Source organism: Quercus robur, chromosome 10 (genome assembly GCF_932294415.1).
Source record: "Quercus robur chromosome 10, dhQueRobu3.1, whole genome shotgun sequence".
Taxonomy (NCBI): domain Eukaryota; kingdom Viridiplantae; phylum Streptophyta; class Magnoliopsida; order Fagales; family Fagaceae; genus Quercus; species Quercus robur.
The window spans coordinates 53606290-53633925 of record NC_065543.1 but is presented as its reverse complement, the minus strand read 5'-3'; the positions used below and the strand labels follow the sequence as shown (position 1 = coordinate 53633925).

At 33.5% G+C, this 27636-nt stretch overlaps 2 protein-coding genes and 2 pseudogenes across 2 annotated transcripts; 1 reads left to right on the top strand and 3 right to left on the bottom strand.

The window, feature by feature from the left end:
* Window positions 1-1001: 1001 nt before the first annotated feature.
* LOC126704355 (11-beta-hydroxysteroid dehydrogenase-like 4A) lies at window positions 1002-3682 on the bottom strand. Its single transcript, XM_050403342.1, has 6 exons — window positions 3500-3682; window positions 2861-3053; window positions 2682-2767; window positions 1845-1976; window positions 1634-1762; window positions 1002-1205 (listed from the first exon to the last, which is right to left on the bottom strand). Exons 1-6 carry the CDS (start codon window positions 3680-3682, stop codon window positions 1002-1004), a joined length of 927 nt encoding a protein of 308 aa, XP_050259299.1.
* Window positions 3683-7154: 3472 nt separating this feature from the next.
* LOC126704354 (recQ-mediated genome instability protein 1-like) lies at window positions 7155-13207 on the top strand (annotated as a pseudogene).
* A 3844-nt stretch (window positions 13208-17051) lies between these two features.
* LOC126704353 (11-beta-hydroxysteroid dehydrogenase-like 4A) lies at window positions 17052-19728 on the bottom strand. The gene is made up of 6 exons (XM_050403341.1): window positions 19546-19728; window positions 18897-19089; window positions 18709-18794; window positions 17888-18019; window positions 17684-17806; window positions 17052-17255 (listed from the first exon to the last, which is right to left on the bottom strand). Exons 1-6 carry the CDS (start codon window positions 19726-19728, stop codon window positions 17052-17054), a joined length of 921 nt encoding a protein of 306 aa, XP_050259298.1.
* Window positions 19729-21126: 1398 nt separating this feature from the next.
* On the bottom strand, window positions 21127-26104 carry LOC126704352 (11-beta-hydroxysteroid dehydrogenase-like 2; annotated as a pseudogene).
* Between the last annotated feature and the right edge of the window lie 1532 nt (window positions 26105-27636).

The window sequence follows — 27636 nt, the reverse complement described above, 5'->3', positions numbered from 1 at the left end:
CCCCAGTGATGAGTATTACTTTTCCAGCCACATTTTCAATGAATATGGATTTTATGTTGGATAGGAGAAGTTTGAAGAACATATATATATTGGTAGAATGAAGACTAACATGGTTAGGACTTTGGGAGAGACTGTAATGTATGTGATTTGGTGAATGAAATCCATGACTTCTCTTCACAGACGCAGAGATAAGTGTTTGAAGTGTGTAGGATTTATGTTATAATGGAAGGAAGTGAAAGGCTAGTGGTTTGTAACTTAAGGGCATGAGTTGCAGTGGATATATACAAGCAGGTAGGCTGTCTGGTATAGCATTTTAGATGAGAAAAAAGGGTTTTAAGCAATTTGTCAAAAACCTTTCTCTGTGTCACTGATCAAGGCTGCATGTTGTTAGTATTATTTCTCCTCCACTTGGCCTAGATGATGTTGGTCCCCATGAAAGTAAATCTGGAACATCACTGAGTTTCTTTGATTATCCCATAAACGGAGATGGTTGCGTTGTCTAAACCATCCATTGGTTTTGTAAATTTTACTCTAATTTAACATCTCAAAATAATTGATATAATTCGTTGGTTGGTTATAAACTTGTATATTTGGTCTTTTATTTGAAAATTAACTTTCGGTTGATGACAGCTAGAGCCTTGCAGCTCCACTGACATCTCCTGGTCTTTTCAACAAAAATTTTCAGGTTCAAATCCCTCAACTATTAATTAAAAAAAAAAAAAAAAAATCAGTTGATAACATCTGATTATCAATTTGCATATGGTTTCATAAAAATGTAGTAGGAAAAAGAGAAAAAGGAAAAAAAGACAAGTTATGTGCTTCATAAACAGATATTGATATAATTTATCAAGGTGACAATTTTATTAAACTTTAAAGGTATAATATCTAAATTGAAGCCCATTAGCTCTGCTTGACTTCATGATTTTTATATGCCTTCATGTGTGGAGATTAAATTGAAGCTGTGTTGAAGAATTTATTGGCTTAAACACCAAATATTGCAGTTAGGAGTCTTTTGAAGTCTGGTGCCTCTTGACAAATGTCAAGTGTAAACACCATTCCAATACTTCAGGACACATGATTTTCATCCAAAACAGCACCTTCATCCAAGATGGGTCAGTCAAGTACATATCTCCCCTGCAAGCACTGGCCACAATTGCCTTGGCACACCCTTCTGTTGACTTAGCTAGGATCCAGGTTGCTTTAGCCTATCCAGAAATCACATTCAGAAAATGAAAAGTTCCCTCTTTGTTTAAAAAATAATAGTGGAAGTGTACATAATGACTAAGTTGGAAGTAGAAATCACATATAACAGGAGTGGTATTAGACATATATAAAAATTTTACTACATAAGGCTTACAAATTGATGTGTCATAAACCATGTCAGTAAAAAAAAAAGATTCAACAAGGTTAATTAGTAGTTAGTACAGTTATTGTTTGGTTTAAGTGATCATTTTCACATTTTAAAGGGTCTTTACCATACCATTACTCAATACTATTAAAACATCTTACCCTTTTGGTATCTAGTGGCTTAAGACACTTCATTGTCTCTAATATAAATGCAAGTTTTTAAATTTGATTCAAGATCATAGGTTGGTGAAGGACACTTTCAGCTTCCATTTAATTCACAATATACCTTTGATAATTTTGTGGCTTCTGACATTTCTGACTCAATCAATCCAGGAGTCACAATTGTTATTCCAATATCCGAACCAAGTTCAACCCTCAATGTCTCAAAAAAGGATATCAGGGCTGCCTTGCTTGCCTGTAGCCATCACAGATTTACAAATGAATCAATTAAAAAAAAAAAGTGGGAGTAGGGCATTCCAATTAAGAAGGTTTCTTACATTGTAGAAACTCAATCTTGGCATAGCCAACCATCCTGCAGTCGAAGCAAGTACAACAATCTTTCCCTTTCTTTTTCTCAAGTGTGGAACTGCATTGTGGGTGCTATATATTGAACCCCAGAAATTTATGTCCTAGAAAAATATAAAGTGGGATTCTGTTAATGCAAGAAAGCAAGTTAAAAAATCAAATAAAAATTTATAGGGGGTTAATTCTTGTAGAACCGCGGCTTAGCATCAAGTTCCTAATAGATACGATCGTTTTAGTGTTTTACTAATCCAATGTGCAAGAAAAATTTTGAATTCTAGGGTGTAAAGAATTTGTTGCAAAGTTTTTGAGTATTTAGATGTAATTAGCCAGTAGGATTTGAACCAAAAAGCCTATTTCATAATGAAAAACATATTACAAGTTTCTATACTAGGCCAAAACATGCATTTGGTGCTGAAATGTGTAAATTTATTTAAGGGAAAGATAATTGTAAATCCTAAGAAGACATGATCACAAACATATTATAACAGGACAATATGCCATATTTTGGTGTCTCTCTAACAAGTAACATTTTCTAATAAATATTATGATAAAATAAAAAAAATACTTAAAATATGGTTTTATAGAATATAATGACATTCTATTAATTAAAAAAAAAAAATCAAATCATGTGAATTCTTTTGTTTACATTTCCTTTTTCTATATTATTTGATTTTCTTCTTTCTATTTAGCAAATACTTTCTTTTTTTCTTTGGGGGGGGGGGGGGGGGGGGAATTTCAAGTGCAATTAGTATTGCCGCCTTGTTACAAAAGTGAGACAGAATTGCAACCATGTTGGTTTTAATTTTTACCATAATGGAAGCATTATCAGAGATTTGGATGAAATCTTCAAATAATTCAATTTGTGTTACTCCAGCGTTGTTCACCAAATGATCTACTGTTGAACAAAAACCACCAACCATAACGTCTCAAAATATTTCCACAAAAAAAATCCTTATGAAAAATGAAAACTTATCACACTTTCACTTACATTGTCCAAAATGGTTCATTGTCTCATCAACAAAACGCTTGCAATCTTCAACCTTGGAAACATCTGCAGGTACCACAATAACGTCTGGGGATCCAAGTTGTCGGGCTCTATTTGCAACTTCTTGAAGACGGTCCTCTCTTCTTGCAATAAGGGCTAAACAAGCTCGTCTCCTAGCATACTCATAGGCAACATGCTACAAATTCACACATTTTAAATTTATATTAAAAGCCTTGTAAGTTGTAACTTAGTAATATTGACCGATTCTTCTAATAAAGAGAATTGAAACCACAATTCTCTACTTTTTGAAAAAGAATATCATGTATGCGGTATATGTAACCACTCTCTCGCACAGAGGTAGACTCCACAAATGTAGACCCAATCTTATGAGAAGAGTGGCTACATATACAATATACATGATATACCCTCTCGTACTTTTTGCAAAAAGAATTTTCAAAAGATTTACAAATTGGTGTGACAATGAATATAATTGGTATCATTTCAACAACTAATAAAGAAATAATGAATTGTAATTCAATTTTTTAAAAGTTGACACAAAAATTTGTAGGTGCATAATAAAATTTGTAATAATTGTACCATCACTCATCTACAAAAGATTAATAGTATGAGATTGATACAAACCTCACCAATTCCAGAAGATGCTCCAGTAATGAGTATTACTTTGCCCGCCACGTTTTCACTGTATTTGGATCTTTTTAAGAAATAAAGAAACTTGAGAAAGAGAAATGGGGCCAAAGTGATAGAGAACACAATGAGCATCAAGGGAGGTGATGCGATGCCCAAGAACTTGTGCAGAAAATCCATAGCTTTGCTACGAGAGAGAGAGAGAGAGAGAGAGAGAGAGAGAGAGAGAGAGAGAGAGAGAGAGAGGTCGAATCCTTTATGTTTTAGTTTTCATGCACTTCGTGCCGTTGGGTTTTAGGAGTCGTTAGATAGTAGGTTGGCACACATTTTGCATGAGAGGGAGTTTTGGTAGAAGGCCTCATATGTTATTAGTTATTTTTAGTTTTGATTGTGTGACTAGTTTTTTATTTTTATAATTCGGAGATAACTTTGAAAAGGGAATATAACGTTACTTCGCATCTCATTGATTAATTATATATTTGGTCATGTATCTTTCACCTTAATTGGATGATTAATGTGAGTTTCAGTTAACTCAACTGGTAAATCTCTTATCCTCAAATTAGTCACTTACACCAAAAATAGATTGTGCCTTAAACTAATGATAAGAAGGTGTAGGTGGGGATTGGACCCCAGATTTCTTATTTAACCATTGGAGCGATCATCAAGAGTGAATGCCATAGATTGAAACTCTCTCTCTCTCTCTCTCTCAAAAAAAAAAAAAAAAAATCATTATAGAATAGATGTTATAGGTTACAATTCTATAGTATCTATATATAAAAAAATTAGATGACTAATTAATGTTAATTTGATACAAATACTTTAGGTGAAAAATCACTTACATTATGTATTGCAGGAATAGATATTGATGTACTAATACTAAATGCTAAATGAAAAGTCAATTGCCTTGTGGCTTAATTGACACTTCCTAATTCTTAGTGTTCTTCCTGATTCTTAGTGTTTCCAACGTAGGTATGACTAGATATTGATATAATATATCAAAGTAATACTAAATTCTGAATGAAAGGTCAATAGCATTGTGGCTTAGTTGACACTTCCTAGTTCCAAGTGTTTTCAACTAAGAGCACAAACAGCAGTGGAGTTAAAAAGCTATATAGCTATTTTAGCTCCACCAAAACACAAAAAACCACCATCCAACAGTGGAGCTATAGTTATTTTTTTTAGCTTCATTGCTATAGTGCACATCTATAGATAGATGTGCACTGTAGCTAAGAGCTAAAATATATATATATATATATATTTGATTAAATTTCTCTCTCCTCTTTCATTTAAAAAATATTTTCTCTTTCTTTCTTTTTCTCTCTCTAGCTTCTCCTTTTATTCCTTTTTCCTTCTCATTTTTTTTTTCTCTCCCTCATCTACTCTTTGCTTCCCCGATCTGCTTCACCGTTGCCAGCCCACCCCCACGCTATCGACCCATGCCATCGGCACGCCCTAGACCCACGTTGCCAACCCATTTCACCTTTTTTTTTTTTTTCCCTCTGTGGGTTGTGGTGTGGTGGTGGTTGTGGTTGTGTGGGTAGATCAACGTTGGTGGGTGGCTGGGTTCGTCGACATCAGTAGATATATTACCTAGTGAGGAATGGAGTAGATAGACGTCGATGGTTGTGGTTGTGTGGGTAGATCAGCGTTGGTGGGTGGCTGGGTTCGTCGACATCAGTAGATATATTACCTAGTGAGGAATGGAGTAGATCGACGTCGATGGTTGTGGTTGTGTGGGTAGATCAACGTTGGTGGGTGGATGGGCTATGGGTGGGTTTGTGGGTAGATCAGTGTGTTCGTGGTGGTGGCTCGGGTGGGTTTCGTGGTGGTGGGTGTGGGTGTTGCCTGGTGGGTCTGGTGGGTGTGGGCTTGGTTGATTTTTTTTTCTTTGTTGTGGGCTGTGGCGGTGGTGGTGGTGATTGTGGTTGTGGTTGTGTGTGTGGCTGTGATAGTTGTATGTAGTGAATATATTATTTTATTGTAGTGAGATGGATTATTTTATTGTAGTGTATATATTATTTTATTGTAATATTTATATTATTTTATTGTGTTAAAAGTTAAAATAGATTCACTGCTGCAGTATGTGTGCAGGTAAAATAGATAAAGTAACTTTTGGTGGAGCTAAATAGCTAAATTTTTAGTTCTACTGCTGTGGATGCTCTAAGGTATAGAAGGTTCAAAATCCCCCACCCCAAATTTTAATTACTGAATTATTAAAAACTAATAATAATAGGTGAAGTGAAAGGTTAACGAATGCCCTAAGGGCATTGATTTAGAAACTAATTTTAAAAACTTTTTATAAGAAAAAAAAAGCTATTGATTTTTTGATAGTTTTTATAATACCCATAAAAGTGGTATTTAAACTTTTCTAAAATAGTTCATTAACAAATGCTCTAAGGGCTTCCGTTAACCGGAGTTGCCATAAATGAAAGAAAATAAAAAAAAGAGATCAAGAAAGAAACCAATAGTGAAAGAATCTTTCCACAAATGGATTCATAGACTTAATAATAACATATATAACCAACATTTCCTTGTCTTATAATGAATACAATACGAGTTGTCGGATACTTTCACTACTGAACGAGACTTGAAGCTTATCATTACTGCTTGAAACGGTCTGTTGTAGCTCAACATCACTGCGTGATATGACTTTTAGTATAATGTTACTGCCAATTAACACTGAATAAGTTCAATAATCTAAATCAAAGGAGCTACACTAGCTCTTCTTAGCTTGATGATCTTAATCTGCCTTGAGATATTAAGGATTAAATTTAAGCCCTGTTGAAGAATCTGTTGTCTTAAAACATCAAATGTCACTTCTAGGAGTTTTTCTTTGAATTGAATTCAGGAGGGGAGCTTAAATGTATAATCTCAAAAATATGATACCTAAGCCACTACATGGAGTGATCATAATCATTTAGCTAAACAATCAAAGTGGACCTATTTGGTTATCCCATTACTTGTGTTAGTGTTTTATGCTTACAGGTTACAGCTGCATCCACCAAAAATGGCTCTAGATTACACTTTTTCTCCAAGAGTAGTGGACATGAACCAACAAGAGGTTTGCCTTATGTTATAACTCTGCACTTTTTTCTTTTTTTTTTGTTCTTGTTTTCCAAGTGTAGATATTTGTAAAATTTGGGCTTTCAAAATACTAATCAGGTTTACATTGGAATGTTGATCAATCACAATTTCTTAAATGATGTTGATCATCACAAAATAATTCTCCTCCCCTAACCCATTCTCTTTCTTATAAAAAAAAAAAAGGAAAAAAATCTAATTAAGAAGTTAACAACAACAAGCCTTATGCCAGTTATAGAGCCCAATATCCACTTCTGGTCCAACTCAAGCCTCTATTGGCCTAGTAGTGTTCTGGCCGCAAAATGGCCGGATCAAATCGGGTCCGGGTCCGGGTACGTGTTCAAACCAATCACTTTCCCTTCCCTCCCAAAACTTCAAAATAAAAAAACCAAAGTGGAGGGAAAAGAAAAGAAAACCCCAAACCCCCAAAAATGTCTAGAAGACGCCTCAGACTAATATGTTCCTCCGACGAAGAAGAAGAAGAAAACCAAATTCCTCAACAACCCGAACCCGAAAACCAGAATCGGGACCCGAATGTTGTTCCGGATCCATATCCATCCGAACCGCTTGAAATCTCCGACGACGATGTAGAAGAAGAAGAATCATCGACGTCTCCGATAACTTCACTCCTCCCGATCCGAATCCGAATCCCGATCACCACTTCGCACAACAAACTCCGGCGACGAATTCCGCCGGTGAAGGCTCGGGTTTCCGGGAGGCTGATGTTTCCGACGACTCCGCGCAACCAAATCCAGCCGCCGGTGGAGGAGAACAAGAGCGCTCAGGCGCGGGTTTTCCGGTCGGAGATTTTCTCGGGAGGCTAGGGCTGAGGCTGAAGAATGAGTGGCTCGAGGCTTGTTTGGAGACGCTTCGAAGCTCCGTGCCGAGCTTCGCGAGCCTCGGCGTCGACGCGAAAGCCAAGCTTTGCTTCGAGCGGTTTTTGGTTTCCGATATGAATCAATGCGGGAACGGCGTGCTCCCTCGCAATGTGGATTCCATGCACCTCGTCGATCTTCCTGGTCCGTTCGTCTTGCAGGTCCGATTTGATTTGAATCTCTGCGAAATTTTTGTGGTTTTCAATTATTGTTGCTTAGGTGTTTGATTGTAGTTCTGTTTGAAAATGATTAGTATTTACTTTATTGATATTAGGATGAAATTAAAGAAAATTAAAATTTTATTGTTAGTTAATTAATAGTAATCACGATTACATAGTTTACAATAAGTTTAGAGAGACAAGTATGAAACATGTACATTGACACTGGCACTAACTTGACACGTGACATGATGATACTCAATTCTTGAAAAATTAGGACCGTCATGAAGTGGGGTAATGAGAAAATCTAGGAGGACAACCTTTTTGTGCCACAACTCTAATGTGGCAGACTGCGAACGGTGGGTTAATGTGAAAGTGACAGGCAGTCTACCATATATGATAGTTGTGGAAAAGAGTGTGTTAAAGGTTGTGGTTATAGAATTACTTGGGGATGATATTCTTTCTTAGTAAAAAGATGTGTGTAGGACACACATGCCAGTGGCTGTGCTTCTAAGGATGCAACATTTTTAACAACAGCTAACATGACCTATTGTGATTGGCACATAATAAATATGGTGTTAGTAATAGATACAATCATACAACAGGTCATGTCAACAGTATTGAAAAATGTTGTGTCCATAGTGTTACTCCAATCATTTATTTGTAAACTAATTCTAAGTTGGTCTTTCGAATTGAAAGTTTTTTTTTCCTCATGTAGGAGTTTTATTTTGGGCGTGTTTGATTGCAGTTTTGATTAAAATGATAACCACTTTATGATTATTAGGAAAATTAAGAAAATTAAAACTTTTATGTTAGTTTAATAATTAGTAATTATGATTAAATAATTTATTTGTAAACAAATTCTCTCTCTCATGTTGGGTTTTTATATTATAGATTGATGAGATAGTTAATATCAGTTGTCCTCTCTAGGGAAGGTATCAGAAAGCGCCTCCTGGGATCAAGAGGTGTCTCAAGTTGTTGATGACCGATGGTGTTCAATGTGTTTTTGGAATGGAATACAGGCCTATTCAAGCGCTTGAATCTTTGGCTCCTGCTGGATTGAAGATCTTTTTTGGTACTTATTAGTTATCACCCGTGTATATGGTTTTTTGGTTCTGGCTGAATAATGGGTGTATTTCCAAGATTGAATCTGATATATTTGAGGAGTTATCTGCTTATAAATTATATTTAGACATAGGCATGATGCTCTTGCATAGGTATGCTTACAATTGAATATGAATTGTGTACGAGACAAGCAATATGTTAAAGTCACTTGGAGAAATCTAAAATAAATCCCATGAAGCAAATGCATATACAATTGAATGGTGTTACGGAGATGTTCAAATGGTTGCCTCAAGACATTATGCATTATGACATGGATTTTTGTGCCAAATATTGTCTATCATGCATATATGTTGGTGTTTTGGCATGAAGCCACAAAAAAGATAGCTTTTGATACATTGGAATGAAATTCGTCTGACTTAGATGTGGTCCTATGCCTTTGTGTATTATTCATTAAACTAGAAAATTATGCAAATGCTTTAGAAAATTGTACGAGCTGTGGGATTAGTGACATATAGCGTATTAGTCAAGTTGTCTCAGAGATCAGCTGTTGCCATCTGCTTGTGATTCACTATTTGAATTTGCTCTTACTTGTCGCTTGTTTGTTGTTTGATCATTTCCACATGCCAGGTAAAATCAAAGAGATATATCTAGTATATCTTCTTTGCTTCTTAACAGTTAGTCATGTTCTGACATACTGGTATTAATAAGTGGTCCATTTGAAAACATATAACTCCTTTGAAAGCATGTCACATTAGCCGAATGACAGATCATCCTTTTGACTTGCAGGTTACCATCTGTAATGTACATATACGTCATGGGCTTCTGATGCTGGTCCCTGAAGCTTTTGAAGTTCTAGGGGGATTGGTTGAGGAGTTGGAGGCAGCACGCCTTTGACTTGTTGACAAAATAAATAAGCCACCTAGGGGAAAATGGTATATGTTGAGCACCAAGGATGTAATGATCTCTGTGAAAGTTACAATTTATTATAGGGTTTTTTAAATGACACTTTGTCCTGTTTCTTTTTTATTTTGTTATAGATGGAAACTATAGTTTCTGTGACTAAATGCTGCACTAGCCTTAGTGCAACTTTGCTTTTAATCCTCTACTTTTGGTTGCATATATGCAACTCCCTGTAGTGAGTAAATGTTAGGAAGGTGATTTTGGTCCATGAAAAGGACTTGAGGTTCATGCAAGAGGGGAAGTAGGTTGTCACTAAATTAATTGTTGAAAGGAAATTATTTCCAAATAGAATGTATATTAAATTATGTCATGAGAGTTATACTTTTGAAACTTTTGTGAAATATCATTTGTGCTGGATGATAAATCGATAATCTGTAGTGGTCAAATTCTATTTTAGTTGTTCATACTGGTCTCGTATGTGATGTAATTCTTGAGCTTTAAAAGGTCAGTTTAAACTGAGCTGTTTACACCTTTTATGCGGTTTCTTCGTTTACTCTCTTACCTTCAGTTTAACTATCCTTATGCAGAACAAGGTCAGGAGTCGTCCCTCCTTTAGCAACTAGAGCAACCCTTGCTGCATGGCCATCAAATGGTGTTAGTGCTGCCGTGCACAACAATAATTCCACATTGCAAGATGCAACTCCCTTTCGAGCAAATAACCAAGGTAACTCACTTTTTTTTCCTCTGGGAAGAAAGGAGAGAAAAGGGGGTGGGTGGGTTCATTAAACTTGATAATGAACAGTTTGACTTTCATATACAGATTATACTTTTTTGATAACAACACTTAAGTTGCATGGTAGCGGTACTATATTTGTGGTATACATGTGCCAACTAGGGTGGATGTTGAGAGTAAATAAAACCTCATATATATATTTTACAACATTTTTACAGACTATTGATGTGACAAATTCTTACTAGTTCTAATTTGAACTAACTACTAATATCACATTTTTATTTACTAATAGTTATTTGAAAAATGCTAGTTACATCAGCAGTTTGTAAAAATATTGTAAAATAGTTTGTGTTTGTAGTATTACTCATATATATATATATATATTGGAATTTCATTGTACCATTGATATAATGTGGTATGCAATTGAGTTCTCTTAGATTAACAAGCTATTCCAAATGCCTTTTCTCTCCTTGTCTTAATTCCTCACCCATCTTCCCTCCGTAAATATATCACAATTAAAAGATTTAGTCTGTGAAGAAGGATGTCAAGGAGAGCTGTGGTAGTTGACCTGATTTGAAAAGTTTGAAATGGAATTTTTATTTTTGTAAGAATGCTGAGACATGATTTAGCCATTTTCCCTGCTGGCAATTCTCATTTTCAAGACATATAAGCTAGAAGGTGTATTCTAGTGCATTACTCACATGCGTGTATTGTATAATTAGTCATAAATGAGTAATCAATATATGCTGGAATGTTAATGAGCGTAGAAGAAATTTGGGAATATGCTGGGAATACTAGATGTCAAATCAGGAATTGGTACATGCTTGTATGTCATTAATATTTTTTGCCTGAATTTGAGTTCTGCAGGTGCTACTTCGGTTCTGTCTGGCACTAACACCGGCCAAAGGACGACAGAAGAATTTACAGCTCCTGCTACTGTAGTAAATGCTGTTCCTAACACATCATCTTCTGTTATTTCGGGTTTTAGAGGAGATGCATATAGATACTTTCCCCTTTAGCCAGGCAAATGCTGTTCCTAATCCATCCTCTCATACTGTTTTGGAGGTTGAGGATGTTCATATGGCTGATGAGGCAGACCACCCCGTCATTCTATCTGGTGATCGGGAAATCCCATTTACTTACTTAGCTAGTTTGTCAGCCAAGTTGGTAGCAGTAATGGAGAAATCGCCTTCTGTTTAGGGAAAAATTAAGGTATATATTCTGTTTTCTTTATCAATTAGATAATATGGCCACTATAATTTGTTTCTTTCAATTGAAAGTGCCTTAAGTCTTCAAAACATATTATGAGTTAGATTGAGATCAGCTCCACTTGAGTTGGTTCAGTTCATCTTGCCAATGCCTGGCCTTAATGATCTGCAGTTGGCTAGCAAATCAGATAGTCCATATATTATGAATGAAAAACCTCTGTAATATCTTAAATTCAAAGATCATATATATATGTGCAAGTCTTTCCTTTTACCATTTCAATATTTTTTTTAAAGTTTATTTTTAATTGATGTTCTATGAGATTATTTATCTGAATTAGCAACTAGTCTTTCCATGTCAGAGATGAACCAACTGTTTTTCAATGATCACATTATATATTTAAATAATGCTAGAGATACAAACTATTTTATAAAATTTTTTACAAACTGTTGATATGGTGAGTGGTTATTAGTAAATGAAAAAGTGATATTAATGGTGGGCCTAGATGAAAACCAATAAAAGGTTGGTCACATCAGCAGTTTGTAAAAATGTTGTGAAATAGCTTATGGCTGTAGCATTACTCTCTCTATATATATACTATGCAAAGTGGGTGTTGAACTTTCCTTTTTTTGTCTATTTCAAATTGAGCATCAAATTTCTAAAAATGTTAAAAGCATTTAAATTTCCACTTTCTCACACTTGTTACAACAATGTAGGAACCCTCTTTGAGAACATTATCCTAACATCTACGTATCAAAAGAACAAGAGCATTATCCTAACATCATGTTTATTAGAAATGTCAATACTTGGGTTGATTAATCAATTGTGGGCAATAGTTTTATTTTTAGAAATGTTGATGCTTAGGTTCCTCTAGGCTATAGTGTTGCGGACATATATGAACATCTTAAGAAACATGGTACAATGATACATCTTTATTTTATTCTTTATCTAGCTCATTTAAACTCAATGTATCTATTGACCAACTTAGAGTGGCTGTTACTTGTGCAGTCTTCAATTTTAGATGGACACACCCTTCAGACCTAAGATATGCTTATGCAATTCTAAATGGAATTTACATTTTCACTGTTTAAAGATGGAGGGACTCTATAAACATTACAATTTAATTCAATAGTGAATATATTAATTTTTTTTAATCAGTAAGTCTACCCACATATAGTGGATTTTGAACACATGACCTTAGCTTCCACCCCTTATTTATGGGATGGAGGAGGAGATATTTGAGCTAGAATTCTGAGGCATAATCATATTAGTTTTAACTGAGATAGATTGTACTTGATGTCATACGTATAGGATACATTTCCAATTTTATAGTGAGGCATCTTGAGTTGCTTTTCGTCCTTATAATTATTGTGTCTTGTAGTAGTATTCACCTATAATTATTCTACTTTATAGATTAAATGCTTCTGTAAATGTTATTATAGTTTTTTGAGCTGTGAGAGAGTGTATTAGATTAGTTCATCTATCAATCTCTTCAATTGGGAATGTTTTGTTTCAGGGCACAATGCTTATAGAGATGAGTACAACCTCTCTGCAACCGATTGCTCTTGAGATGAATGAGGGCTGTACTGAATCTGATGCGTGGTTGCTTCTGAGAAGACTAAATTCTACTGTTCCTGCTCAAACACCACACCGTTCTTCTTTAGATCCCATCGATATATCCCCTTGAGTGGCTCTCAGTTTGCCAGTCTTTAGGAAGAACATTGGCTCACAAAATTGACAAGGCTGGAGATCATCCTGTGTCCATCTTGGGTGCAGGAGGACTCTTCTTTGATTACGACATTCCAGATTCATGGATCACAGAACCTGTGTGGCAAGCCAAGTTGGGAGGCCATGATAACTTAAATTGATGAGGCAATTTTTAAAGCACTGCCTGCTTATTGGTCTGGAGGTTGGGCTGTTTCATCGGATGTATAAGCTATGGCAGGGGAAACTGACTTTACACTTCATCATCCTTTAATTTGCTGTGTAACTGGATTGTGCTGTTTGGTCAAGGAAGAAACATTGTAGACTGATGAAGTCCTCTTTGTTTAAGGAAAATCCGCTGCCAGTTGGAGTCTGCCACATAAAGTAGATGATGCTTTAGAAGAAAAATGCAAAGACAATGAGCTGTCTGGAAGAACACCAGGCCTGAGAAGTGAGAACGCTGAGAAGAGCTGGAAACTTGTTTTACATTTGATTGACTTGTACCAGCTATGTTTTGCTAAATTGCTTAGTCAATTGCTAACATGGTATTTATTCTCTCTTAAAAAAAAAAAAAAAAAAAAAATCTTCTGAGTTGAGTATAAATTGCGGAATCAATTTTCCATTCACATTCTTTGTATTATTATTATTTATGCAATTGCAAGGTCATGCCCCCACCTTCTCTTTTAGATCATGAAATAGTGTAGCAAAATGTAGTTTTTTTTTTTTGGTTGATGAACCTGGTGGACAATCAGCTTTGAAAAGTACATAGAAATTGATCTGTAACACCAGAACTTTTCCAATATGATATTTTTATTGTCTTATATGGTATTTTACATTAAAAAACGTAATTTAATAAAAAAAATCATAATCGGTTGACTAATCTGAATATATACAAAAATATTTTTTTTTTAAAATGTACTCCATTCTATAGAACACATGTTAGAATTGTAGTTTTTTTTTTTTTTTCCTTTCCAAATATAAGTCTTGTGAATAGTCATCATTTTTGTTGTTTTTTAAGGGCTTATATCTCTAATTTCAAATGCTTATTTTGTTTATATATTTTTAGCCAAAAACTAAAGAGTTTGGTCCACTTTGGACCAAACTCTTAATTTTTGTGTCTAGTATTGCTCATGAAACATTCTCACCAATTAAAAGCAACTAGAATGAGCAGAGAATTGATTTCACTCTTAACACTGCCCAAAGTGGCCGACTGTTTCATCTACAAAACGCTTACAATCTTCTACGTTTGAGACATCTGCAAGGATCACAGTAACTTAAGGGGAGCCGAGCTTGTAAGCCTTGAGGGAAACTTCTCGGAGATGGTTCTCTCGTCTTGCTATGAGGGCCAGACAAGCTTCTCTCTTAGCATACTCGTGCAACTGTAGGGTGCTTCAAAACCACAACAATTAATTGAAAAAAAAAATAGCAAGAAGAAGATGCAAAGTAATTAAAACATAGTTTATATTTGATATAAAACAATATGTCCTAAAAGGGCAAAACTTCCATTAAGAAAGTAAACATTTAATCATTTAACCATTAAGTGGCTTAAGATGGTCAAACCTTGCCCGTGCTAGAGGACGCCCTAGTGATGAGTATTACTTTTCCACCCACATTTTCAATGAATATGGATTTTATGTTGGATAGGAGAAGTTTGAAGAACATATATATATTGGTAGAATGAAGACTAACATGGTTAGGACTTTGGGAGAGACTGTAATGTACATGATTTGGTGAATGAAATCCATGACTTCTCTTCAGAGACGTAGAGATAAGTGTTTGAAGTGTGTAGGATTTATGTTATAATGGAAGGAAGTGATAGGCTAGTGGTTTTTAACTTAAGGGCATGAGTTGCAGAGGATATATACAAGCAGGTAGGTTGTTTGGTACAGCATTTTAGACGAGAAAAAAGGGTTTTAAGCAATTTGTCAAAAACCTTTCTCTGTTTCACTGATCAGGGCTGAATGTTGTTAGTATTATTTCTCCTCCACTTGGCCTAGATGATGTTGGTCCCCATGAAAGTAAATTTGGAACAGAGTTTCTTTGATTATCCCATAAACAGAGATGGTTGTGTTGTCTAAACCATCCATTGGTTTTGTTAAATCAATATATATAAAAGCAAAGATCTCATGTGTGAGAGTATGCAGTTCTGCCAAGTGACGCATTGTATGACATTTTTTTTTTTTTTTTTCATTTGTGATTCCACCTCATCTAAATTTAGCATTTATATCAAATTATTAAGTAATGACATATGCATTTATTTTGATGCATTAATAAAATTAAAAGAATTTGTATACATTTATAATTTGAAATGCTTTGGATAGACAAGGATGGATCTAAAAAGTCATTGGAAAGATAGAAGTTAAGAAAACTTTTCAATTTTATGCATTAGACTAACTTCAATGTAGAATTGCAAGAGTCAGATTCAATGAATATTGAGTAATATAATTATTTGTCTCCACATTTTCTAATATAAATCCTCATTTCCTTTGGACTTAAAAATCAAACTTTCATAATTTCTCTCATAATATCTTTAGTTTCCTTTTTGAGAGGTATGTTAACTTCCAAAATATTATGTTCGTCTTTAATTTTTTGTTTAGATTTTATGCATTCATTTTTATTGATGTAGCATTGTAATGTGGTTAGGATGGCTTTTTCATATTATGTGCTAATTTAGATTTTGGGTTTTTCGTATGATGCATATACTTGGTAAGGATTTGTAGTATATTTGGTGTTTTGGCTGCTTTTAGCTTAATTAAAATTTGGAGGTTAAATTGTGATATTATTGTGTCATTTTGGCATTATTGTTCCTATTGTTGTATCATGAAATTCTAGCAATTTTTATAGCTAATTGATTAAGATATTACTCTTTCAATTTTCACCCTATTATAATTAAGATCTTAGAAAATCAAACTTTTCTTCAATTAAAATATTAATGGGCCTTAATTTTATCTCATTTCAATTTTGAAACTAAAGAAAAACTACTTTCATTGACATAAAAATTATAAGTGTTGATATAATGGAGATAGAGACTTTAGTGGCACAAGAAATGTAGAAATTAACACTATAAAATCTATATATAAAGCATAAATCATACAATAAAGACATCTAAGAACCACCAAGTTTGTAGGTGACAATGTGAATGTAATATGGTGACATTTGTTGGTTGCATGAATTAGAGGAATTTTTTCCCAATTTATTTAGTTTGAATTTTGTCTTACTAGAAAACTTCATAGAATAATTATGACAAACAATAATAGTATTCATGAAATTAATAGATCATAAATAATTTTTTACTAAATTTATTAAACTACACCGCGCATTGCCCATGATATCCACTAGTTTTACTCTATTTAACATCTCAAAATAATTGATATAATTCGTTGGTTAGTTATAAACTTGTATATTTGGTGTTGTATCTAAAAATTTACTTTCAGTTGATGACACCTAGAGCCTTGTAGCTCAAGTGCTCAACCGACATCTCCTGGTGTTTTCAACAAAAAATTTCATGTTCAAATCCCCCAACTTTTGATTTAAAAAAAAAAAAAAAATCATTTGATAACTTTTGATTATCAATTTGCATATGGTTTTATAAAAATGTGGTAGGAAAAAGAGAAAAAGGAAAAAAAGACAAGTTATGTGCTTCATAATTAGATATTGATATAATTTATCAAGTTGACAAATTAATTCAACTCTAAAGGTATAATATCTAAATTGAAGCGAGACCCATTAGCTTTGCTTGGCTTCATGATTTTTATATGCCTTCATGCGTGGAGATTAAATTGAAACTGTGTTAAAGAATTTATTGGCATAAACACTAGATGTTGCAGCTAGGAGTCTTTTGAAGTTTGGCGCCTCTTGACAAACCTCGAGTGAAAATACCATTCCAATACTTCAGGACACATGATTTTCATCCAAAACATCACCTTCATCCAAGATGGCTCAGTCAAGTACATATCTCCCCTGCAAGCACTGGCCACAATTGCCTTGGCACACTCTTCTGTTGACATAGCTAGGGACCAGGCTGCTTTAGCCTATCCAGAAATCACATTCAGAAAATGAAAAGTTCCCTCTTTGTTTAAAAAATAATAGTGGAAGTGTACATAATGATTAAGTTGGAAGTAAAAATCACATATAACAGGAGTGGTAGTAGACATATATAAAAATTTTACTGCATAAGTCTTACAAATTGATGTGTCATAAACCATGTCAGTAACAAGAAAAGATTCAACAAGGTTAATTAGTAGTTAGTGCAATCATTGTTTGGTTTAAGTGATCATTTTCACATTTTAAAGGGTCTTTACCATACCATTACTCAATACTATTAAAACATCTTACCCTCTTGGTATCTAGTGGCTTAAGACACTTCATTGCCTCTAATATAAATGCAAGTTTTTAAACTTGATTCAAGATTAGAGGTTGGTGAAGGAGGCTTTCAGGTTTCATTTAATTCACAATATACCTTTGATAATTTTGTGGACATTTCTGACTTAATCAATCCAGGAGTCACGATTGTTATTCCAATATGCGAACGAAGTTCAACCCTCAATGTCTCAAAAAAGGATATTACGGCTGCCTTGCTTGCCTGTAGCCATCACAGATTTACAAATGAATCGATTAAATAAAAAAGTAGGAGTAGGGCATTCCAATTAAGAAGGTTTCTTACATTGTAGAAACCCAATCTTGGCATAGCCATCCATGCTGCAGTTGAAGCAAGTACAACAATCTTTCCCTTTCTTTTTCTCAAGTGTGGAATTGCATTGTGGGTGCTATATATTGAACCCCAAAAATTTATGTCCTAGAAAAATATAAATTGGGATTCAGTTAATGCAAGAAAGCAAGTTAAAAAAGCAAATAAAAATTTATAGGGGGCTAATTCTTGTAGAACCATAGCTTAGCATCAAGTTCCTAATAGATATGATCGTTTTAGTTTTTACTAATCTAATGTGCAAGAACAATTTTGAACTCTAGGGTGTAAAGAATTTGTTGCAAAGTTTTTGAGTATTTGGATGTAAGTAGCCAGTAGGATTTGAACCAAAAAGCCTATTTCATAAGGAAAAACATATTATAAGTTACTATACTAGGCCAAAACATGAATTTGGTGCTAAAATATGCAAATTTATTTAAGGGAAAGATAATTTTAAATCCTAAGAAGACATGATCAAAAACATATTATAACAGGAAAAAATGCCATATTTTGCAGTCTCTCCAATAGGTAACATTTTCTTATAAATATTTTGAAAAAATAAAAAATACTTAAAATACGGTTTTATAGAATATTATGGCATTATATATATATATATATATATAAAATTTAATCATGTGAATTCTTTTGTTTACATTTCCTCTTTCAACATTTTTTGATTTTCTTCTTTCTATTTAGAATATATATATATATATATATATTGGAATTTCAAGTGCAATTAGTAGCACCACCTTGTTACAAAAGTGAGACAGAAATGCAACCATATTGGTCTCGATTTTTACCATGATTGAAGCAAAATCAGATAATTGGACGGAATCTTCAAATAATTTAAAGCGTGTTACTCCAGCATTGTTCACCAAATGATCTACTGTTGAACAAAAACCACCAACCATAACACTAACATCTCAAAATATTTCCACAAAAAAAATCCTTAGAGAAGAAAATGAAAACTTATCATACATTCACTTACATTGTCCAAAGTGGTTCACTGTCTCTTCAACAAAATGCTTGCAATCTTCAACGTTGGAAACATCTGCAGGTACCACAATAACCTCTGGGGATCCTAATTGTCGGGCCCTATTTGCAATTTCTTGAAGACGGTCCTCTCTTCTTGCAATAAGGGATAAACACGCTCGTCTCCTAGCATACTCATATGCAACATACTACAAACTCACACATTGTAAATTTAAATTAAAAGCCTTGTAAGTTGTAACTCAGTAATATTGACCGATTCTTCTAATAAAGAGAATCGAAACCCCAATTCTCTACTTTTTGAAAAAGAATATCATGTATGCAGTATATGTAACCACCCTTTCGCATAGAGGTAGACACCCCTTTCGCATAGAGGTAGACTCCACAAGTGTAGACCCAATCTTATGTGAAGAGTGGCTACATATACAATATACATGATATACCCTCTCTTACTTTTTGTAAAAAGAATTTTCAAAAGACTTACAAATTGTCGTGACAATGAATATAATTGATATCATTTCAACAACTAATAAAGAAATAATGAATTGTAATTCAATTTGTAGTATCCTTATCATCACTTTTTAAAAGTTGACCCAAAAATTCGTAGGTGTATAATAAAAGATTAATAGTATGAGATTGATACAAACCTCACCAATTCCAGAAGATGCTCCAGTAATGAGTATGACTTTGCCCGCCACGTTTTCACTATATTTGGATCTTTTTAAGAAATAAAGAAACTTGAGAAAGAGAAATGGGGCCAAAGTGATAGAGAACACAATGAGCATCAAGGGAGGCAGTGCAATGCCCAAGAACTTGTGCAGAAAATCCATAGCTTTGCTACAATGGAGAGAGAGAGAGAGAGAGAGAGAGGAGAGAGAGAGAGGACAAATCCTTTATGTTTTAGTTTTAATGCACTTTGTGCTGCAGGGTTTTAGGAGTCGTTATATAGTAGGTTGGCACACATTTTGCGTGAGATGGAGTTTTGGTAGAAGGCTTCAAATGTTATTAGTTACTTTTAGTTATTTTCTTTTTTTTGATAGTTATTTTTAGTTTTGATTGTATGACTAGTTTGTTTATTTTTATAATTAGGAGATAAATTTGAAAAGGGAATATACCGTTACTTCGCATCTCATTGATTAATTATATATTTGGTCATGTATCTTTCACTTTAATTAGATGATTAATGTGAATTTTAGTTAACTCAACTGGTAAATCTCTTATCCTCGAATTAGCTGCTTACATCAAAAATAGATTGTGCCTTAAACTGATAATAAGAAGGTGTAGGTGAGGATTAGACTTCAGATTTCTTATTTAACCATTAGAGCTATCATTAAGAGTGGACGCCATAGATTGAAACTCTTACTCTCTTTAAAAAAAAAAAATCATTATAGAATAGATGTTATAGGTTACAATTCTATAGTATCTATATATAAAAAAATTAGATGACTAATTAATGTTTGATGCAAATATCTTTGGTGAAAAATCACTTATGTTATGCATTGCAGGAATAGATATGGATGTACTATATCAAAGTAATACTCCCTCCGTCCCACTTTGTTTGTCCTGTTTGAAAAGTCAAATTTTTTAAGGGAACATAATTTATTGTCTTGTCTACCTTTTAAAAATGTATAAGTTTCCAAAACTACCCTTAAATAAATTTATCAAAAATTTGAATTATTAATAAAATAGAGGTATAATAGGAACATTAGTAAACTAATGACTTTTATTTTTAGAAACAGGACAATATTTTGGGACATCCCAAAATGGAATAAAGGACAAACAAAGTGGGACGGAGGGAGTACTAAATTCTAAATGAGAAGTCAATTGCCTTGTGCCTTAACTGACACTTCCTAATTCCTAGTGTTTCCAACGTAAGCATGACTAGATATTGATATAATGTATCAAAGTAATACTAAATATTGAATGAAAGGTCAATAGCCTTGTGGCTTAGTTGACACTTCCTATTTCCAAGTGTTTCCAACTAAATTCCCCCACCCCAAATTTTAATAATACCCATAAAAGTGGTATTTAAAATTTTCTAAAATAGTTCATTAATAAATGCCCTAAGGGCACCTATTAACCGGAGTCGCCATAAATGAAAGGAGGTAGAAAAGAGATCAAGAAAGAAACCAATAGTGGACGAATCTTTCCACAAATGGATTCATAGACTTAATAATAACAAATATAACCAACATTTTCTTGTCTTATAATGAATACAATACGAGTTGTCAGATACTTTCACTACTAAACAAGACTTGAAGCTTATCATTACTGCTTGAAACGATTTGTCGTAGCTCAACATCATTGCTTGATACAACCTGTAGTATAATGTTACTGGTTAACACTAAATAAGTTCAATTTGAATCAAAGAAGCTGCACTAGCTCTTCTTAGCTTGATGACCTTAATCTGCCTTGAGATATTAAGGATTAAATTTAAGCCCTGTTGAAGAATTTGTTGTCATAAAACATCAAATGTTGCTACTAGGAGTTTTTCTTTGAAGTGCATGGCCTATTGACATACATTGAGTGTGCACCCCATTCAAATACTTCAGGACACAAGATTTTGATCCAACACCACACTTTCACCCAAGATGGCTCAGTCAAGTACATGTCTCCATTGCAAGCACTGTCCACAATCGCCTTGGCACACACTTTTGTCGCTTCGACTGGAACCCATGCATACTAATCGGAAATCATATTAAAAAAGATGTCTCTTTGTTGTGAGAGAATAAAAGCAGCAATGTACATATAATCAGAGTGAAAATCACACGTAGTAAAAGTCATTAAGACTTTCTGCAAATAAGTGTACAAAAACTGCTTGTGAACATGTACCACGTATAGCTAATAGTCTAATACTATGCTATGTGATTTAAACTTGAATTGTTATTTACAAACATTCATCTAATGGAGAAATTTCATTTTAAAAAAATGGATCAGTAAAAAGTCAGTCTAATCATTGGTGATCAATTGTTTACTAGCTAGCCATGCACTAATTATGTTTGGCTTCACTGTCTTAATTGGCTTTGATGAGATTTAGTTTCTACAATTAAATTCTAACATATAGTTGCATTAAATTTAATTATCCTCGAGAAGGATAACATTGTTTGTATTGCATTAGTCAATGCAATCATGTGTTTGAATTCAGTGGGGAAACTTAATGTATAATATCTAAAAAATGATACCCAAGTTTCCATGCTTTTGTAATGAGAGTGGTCCAGAATTAACTAACCATATCTTAATTACAATGTACATTTGTTTCCTTTAATTGAAGATGTACTTCCTTTGAGTTAAGGGGTAAGGGATGAGCTATGTTTAATTTAATTGACAATGTATGTAATTCCTTTAAGCCTACCTGTGATAAAATTTCGCCTTTTGTCATTACTGACTTTATCAATCCAGGAGTCACAATTGTTATTCCAATATCTGGATCAAATCCAATCCTTAAAGTCTCAAAAAAGGAAATTAGTGCTGCCTTGCTTGCTTGAATTCATCACAGATTTAGGAGCAATCAATGAGAAAAAAAATGTGGAGTAAGGCATAATAATTTGGAGGTTCTTACATTGTAGAAGCTAAATCTTGGACTAGTTAACAATGCTGCAGTTGAAGAAATTACAACAATCTTCCCTTTGCTTTTTCTCAAGTGTGGAATTGCATAATGGGTGCTATATACTGAACCCCAGAAATTTATGTCCTAAAAAACATGAAGTAGCAATCTGTAAATGCAAGCAATAAAAAAAAAGGGGACATGGAGTTAATAATAGGTACATGCATATATGCTAATCCCATGAATTCATGATCATAGACATATCATAGATTTATATACAGTACCATTTGTAATATCTTTAGCATCACTCATTCTTTAAGGAAAAATTTAAAATTGCTCTCTATTATACTACAAATTACAAAAGATTTATAAACTAATGTGCCAATGAATAAATGTGATTGATGTCATTTGAACAACACAATAAATAAATTTCTTTGTTTTAGTGATGGTGACACATAATATATTACTGGGTACCAAAAGGTTCCCTTATATTACAATCTTGTTCCAAAAGTATGGCAACAATGCAATTTTATTACCATAATTGAAGCAAAATCGGAGAATCTAGTGACTTTTTCAAACAAGTCTATTAGTGCCACTCCAACATTGTTCACCGAATGATCCATTGTTGCAAAAAGCCCATCAACTATAAAACATTTCCAAAATTTACAAAAAGAATCAAAGGAAAATAAAAACATATTGAACACTTACATTGTCCAAAGTGGTTCACTGCCTCTTCAACAAATTGCTTACAGTCTTCAACCTTGGAAACATTTGCAGCGACCACAATAACCTCCGAGGATCCTATCTGACGTGCTTTATTTGCAACTACTTGAAGATGGTCCTCTCTTCTTGCAACAAGGACTAAACGAGCACCTCTCCTAGTGTACTCATAAGCAACATGCTTCATACATACTCACAGAGTCAACAAATATGACATTAGTAAGCCATGCATAGATGTAAAATATTGAATCGTATAGTGTCATAAGTTATATAGTGTGTGATTAAATATAGAATAAATATTTTCTATTCTTGTTAAATAATTGAAAACATTAGTCTTATTTCATCTTAAGAGTACTCTGATCTGCAAGATAGTATAAATATTCATTGTTAGGTTTTAAGGAATTAGGAACTAATGTATTAGAACTTCATTTTGTAATGTTGGCAAACCATGATCAAAACGTTTTAGTCTTGTTTAGAATTGCTCAAAATATGTGGTTGTATGTAAAGTTGGAATTGAGTAGCTGCAGGATTTACGATGTAAATCTGCCTGGCTCGATTGATCGAGAATTAGACTCGATTGATCGAAAGTCGTGCATATTGTTTTTTCTGCAGAATTTCCAACTCAACCCAAGCTCGTTTGACATGTAGGGTTTTATGTTTTGCCCTAGGTATAAAAGGGAAAACCCTAGCCACGTTTTGGGGTTGCCCTTTATGCTGTGTGTGTGAATCTCTTATGAGATCTAGAGGTGGTTGCCTTCACATACACTTAGGGTTTCCAAGATTCAAGATTATGTCAAGAACTTGGTAATTAATTCAGTTGCAGGTTTAAGACCTTAAAGATACACAAGCAGGAGTGCTTGTACTTGCTGGGAATCCAAGAAAGAAGTAGTCTGTGGACTCGGAGCTGTCAGTGGCGGCGCCACATAGAGGTCAGGGTGGTCCCCGGACCACCCTGACCTGAAAAAAAAAAATTATATGTAATAATTAAACATTTTTTTATTTATCTACCCTTAAAAAAAATAGGAACACCCTCAAAATTTTTTTATGCCAATAAAATTAAAGAGAGATGTTATGTCCACAACATTTTTACAATATTTTCATAACAAATCACAGGTGGTTAGTTGTTATTAGTTCAAATTTGAACCTAGCAATAAGATTATTTTTTTATGACAACAATAATAACCAGTAACAACCTACCACTTAGAATTTGTTGTAAAAATGTTGTGAAAATGTCATGGACATATCATTTCTCAAAATTAAATTTTGGTAGATTATTTGTTACATTTCGGCCGGTACCAGTTTTTAGAAGAAAAAAGAAAAATCCCTAAACGGACAAACTCGTCAGCACAGCATGTCATTTACCTGCGTCGAATGCCTAAAAACCAAATCCTGCCATCGCAAAGGTCACCCCTACTTCTTCTTCTTCCTTTTCTTCTTCTTCTTATTGTACTATTTTTGGTTGTTGTTTTTTATTATTTAATTACATATTTATGTTTTAATATTATAAAACAGTAATTGTTATGTAATAACTAAATGATCTGAGTGTCAAAAAAGAAAAACTAAACCATTTGTTTTATTTGAGGTTTACTTATTTGGATCAATAATTTTATGTTGTATAAGAAAATATAAATATAAATATATATTATTTTTAATTTTTTTTAGAAACCCCGAAATACCCTGAAATGGTACGTCGAAATAGATCAGTACCGAAATATTCCGTTCCACTAAACAAATCGAAACAATGTCCAAAACAGTATTCATAACATTGCTTTCAAGCAAAAAGAAAAAGCTAAAAAAAAAAATTGAACTAAAATCTAAAAAAGAAAAAATTGTAATAGAGAATCTAAAGAAAAAAAAATTGTAACAGAGCAAGTCCACCCAGGAACACCCTGAAAAATATTCCTGGAGTCGCCACTGGGAGCTGTCACATGGTCGTGGTAGTAAGTTTCCTACTTGAGGTAGCAATAGGATGTTAGTGGTCTAAGTCGCTATTGTGTAAACTTCAATTCTTTCATAGTGGATTCAGTTTTACCTTGAAGATAGCTAGATTAAATCCTCCCCAGGTTTTTTACCGGTTTGGTTTTTCTGGGTTATCATATTGTTGTGTTCTTTATTTTCCGCACTTTACAATGATATGTTATATTTGTGTTAACCTAGATTTGATAATTTGACTAAGTAATCACTTGGCTAATTAACTAGGTTAATCTGGTTTTGTTTTAAGGAGTCTAAAAACAAACAGTCATAAGTTTACATCTTCAATCCTTACTCTTTTTTACTCACTCTTTAACATTATGGGACATTATAACATAGCGCGCAAGACCAAATAATTTTCTTTTTTTTAGTAATGCTACAAGGATATAATATTTACTTATAATTATTAATGCATTGTAATTGGAGTTATATCACTTTCACTTAAGTCTACTGCTAATATTTTGTATATTATACATAAACAGATATCATGTCAATAGTTGTAAAAAATGTAATATTCCTAAACTTATAATTATTTTTATCATATAATCAAATGAATCAAAAAATAAGTGGTGGGCTTCAAGATCCTTACTTCTATTATTACCACAAAATAAGTATTTTAACCTTGAAATACAAAATAAGACATGAAAACTGCATAAAAAACACTCTCAATAAAGGGAGGGTTAGACTAGAGACTCCCCCTCCCTTTCCACACTGTTTATAAAGATATATAAATGGTTTGGAATGGATACACTCATACACACCTCGCCAATTCCTGAAGATGCTCCAGTGATGAGTGCTACTTTGCCTGCTACATTTTACATGTATATGTATCTTTTCAAGGAAAAAAGAAACTTGAGAAGACCAAATATTGGCATTAAGAGAAGTAACGCGATGAATGTTAAGGGAGGGAGTACAATGTTCAACAACTTGTGTAGCAAATCCGTGAGAGCTAACTTGCTACACAATGTCATTTATTTTAATTTGTAATTGTTCTTTCATTCAAGTACTAATATAAAAAGATGTACATGAGTCCAGCCAAGTTTTGAATTGCTCAGGTAGCTCAATATCAAATAATCAATATGAACTCAAAGTACTGGCATGGGTTCGAGCTTTCATTAAGATGTTGGCAAATTTGGCAACTAAAGCTTAAGCTGGGTCCGAAGTTGATCAATTATGCCACTAATAATTGATGGACATGTAGGCTAGTGGGACGATAATTAATTCAATTGCTAACACGATTTGACACTTTACCAATAATATCCAAAGAGTATTAAAAAAAGTTTAGGTTTCATGTATGGATATAAGAGTATTACTAGTCAACATCTTCATTGACAAAGCTAATTGTTACGAACTGACCATTAACTCGAAATTTAAGGCGTGGGGTTACAATACACCGAAGCAATTGGCAGATTTGGCTGGAATATGGTCCTAAGCACATTTTCATAATAGGAAAATAAACTTAGGGGGTGCATGGATTTTTCAAACCCAATTATATGATATATTTTGGAGAATAAAACTTAATTACAATATCTTGGGTGCCTGTATATTAAGTTCTTCTTTAATTGAATTCAAACACATGCTTGTTTTGAATTTAATTATTCTTGAAAAAAAAAAAACTATTATTGATGTCTTTTTTTATTTTATTTTTTTTTAAAGAAGTTACTGCATTACTTTATTAATAAAATCAAAACAGTCGATTACATCTTAAGCAATAACCGTTTTTAAAAAACGGTGATTTCCTCAACCCATGCTACAAAATCATCTACGAACTTCGCTTGATGAGCTAACTTATACGTTGGCTTATTGCCATCTCTTTTGATGTGTGATTCCTCGACTTGACTATTGATGTCTTATTGTTATTATTATTATTCCGAGTAATCCATTGAAAAAATTCTATATGAGTGAATATTGAGTTAGGGATGGTAAAAACAACCCATCCCTCTTGACCTTCTCTGCAACGTTTTATCCCACTCAAATTTTTTCTACCTTGAAGATGCATGTGATGGAGCAATGCCGGGATTTACTTGTTTTGTTTGCCTTGCCGCATCCTAAATGTGTGTGTATATATATATATTATCTAACATATATATAAATTAGTTATACATATAATTTAACATTTTCTATACATATTCTAGTTATAATATATATTTTTTATACATATTCTATTATTATCTTCAAAATATTTTTCGGCTCTTTCTCTCTAAGTACTCTCATTGTCATCATTTCCGTTTATGTGTAATCTTTATCTCATCAATAATGTTGGCTTTATGCAAATATTCTCTGTCTTTTCTTTACTCTATTTTTTCTTTGTGAATCTGTCATTAACTTCTACCTTGTGAATCACTTGGTAATCCTATAGGTGCCCTATCTTTTCACTATTTTCTCCACCTACCACATGTACACCTCAAAAGTTATTTATTTCGCCTATCCGTCCATCCCCATAAAATTGACATGACCCATTAAAAATTAAGTTGATCATGGGATTATCATGTGTAGAATTAGT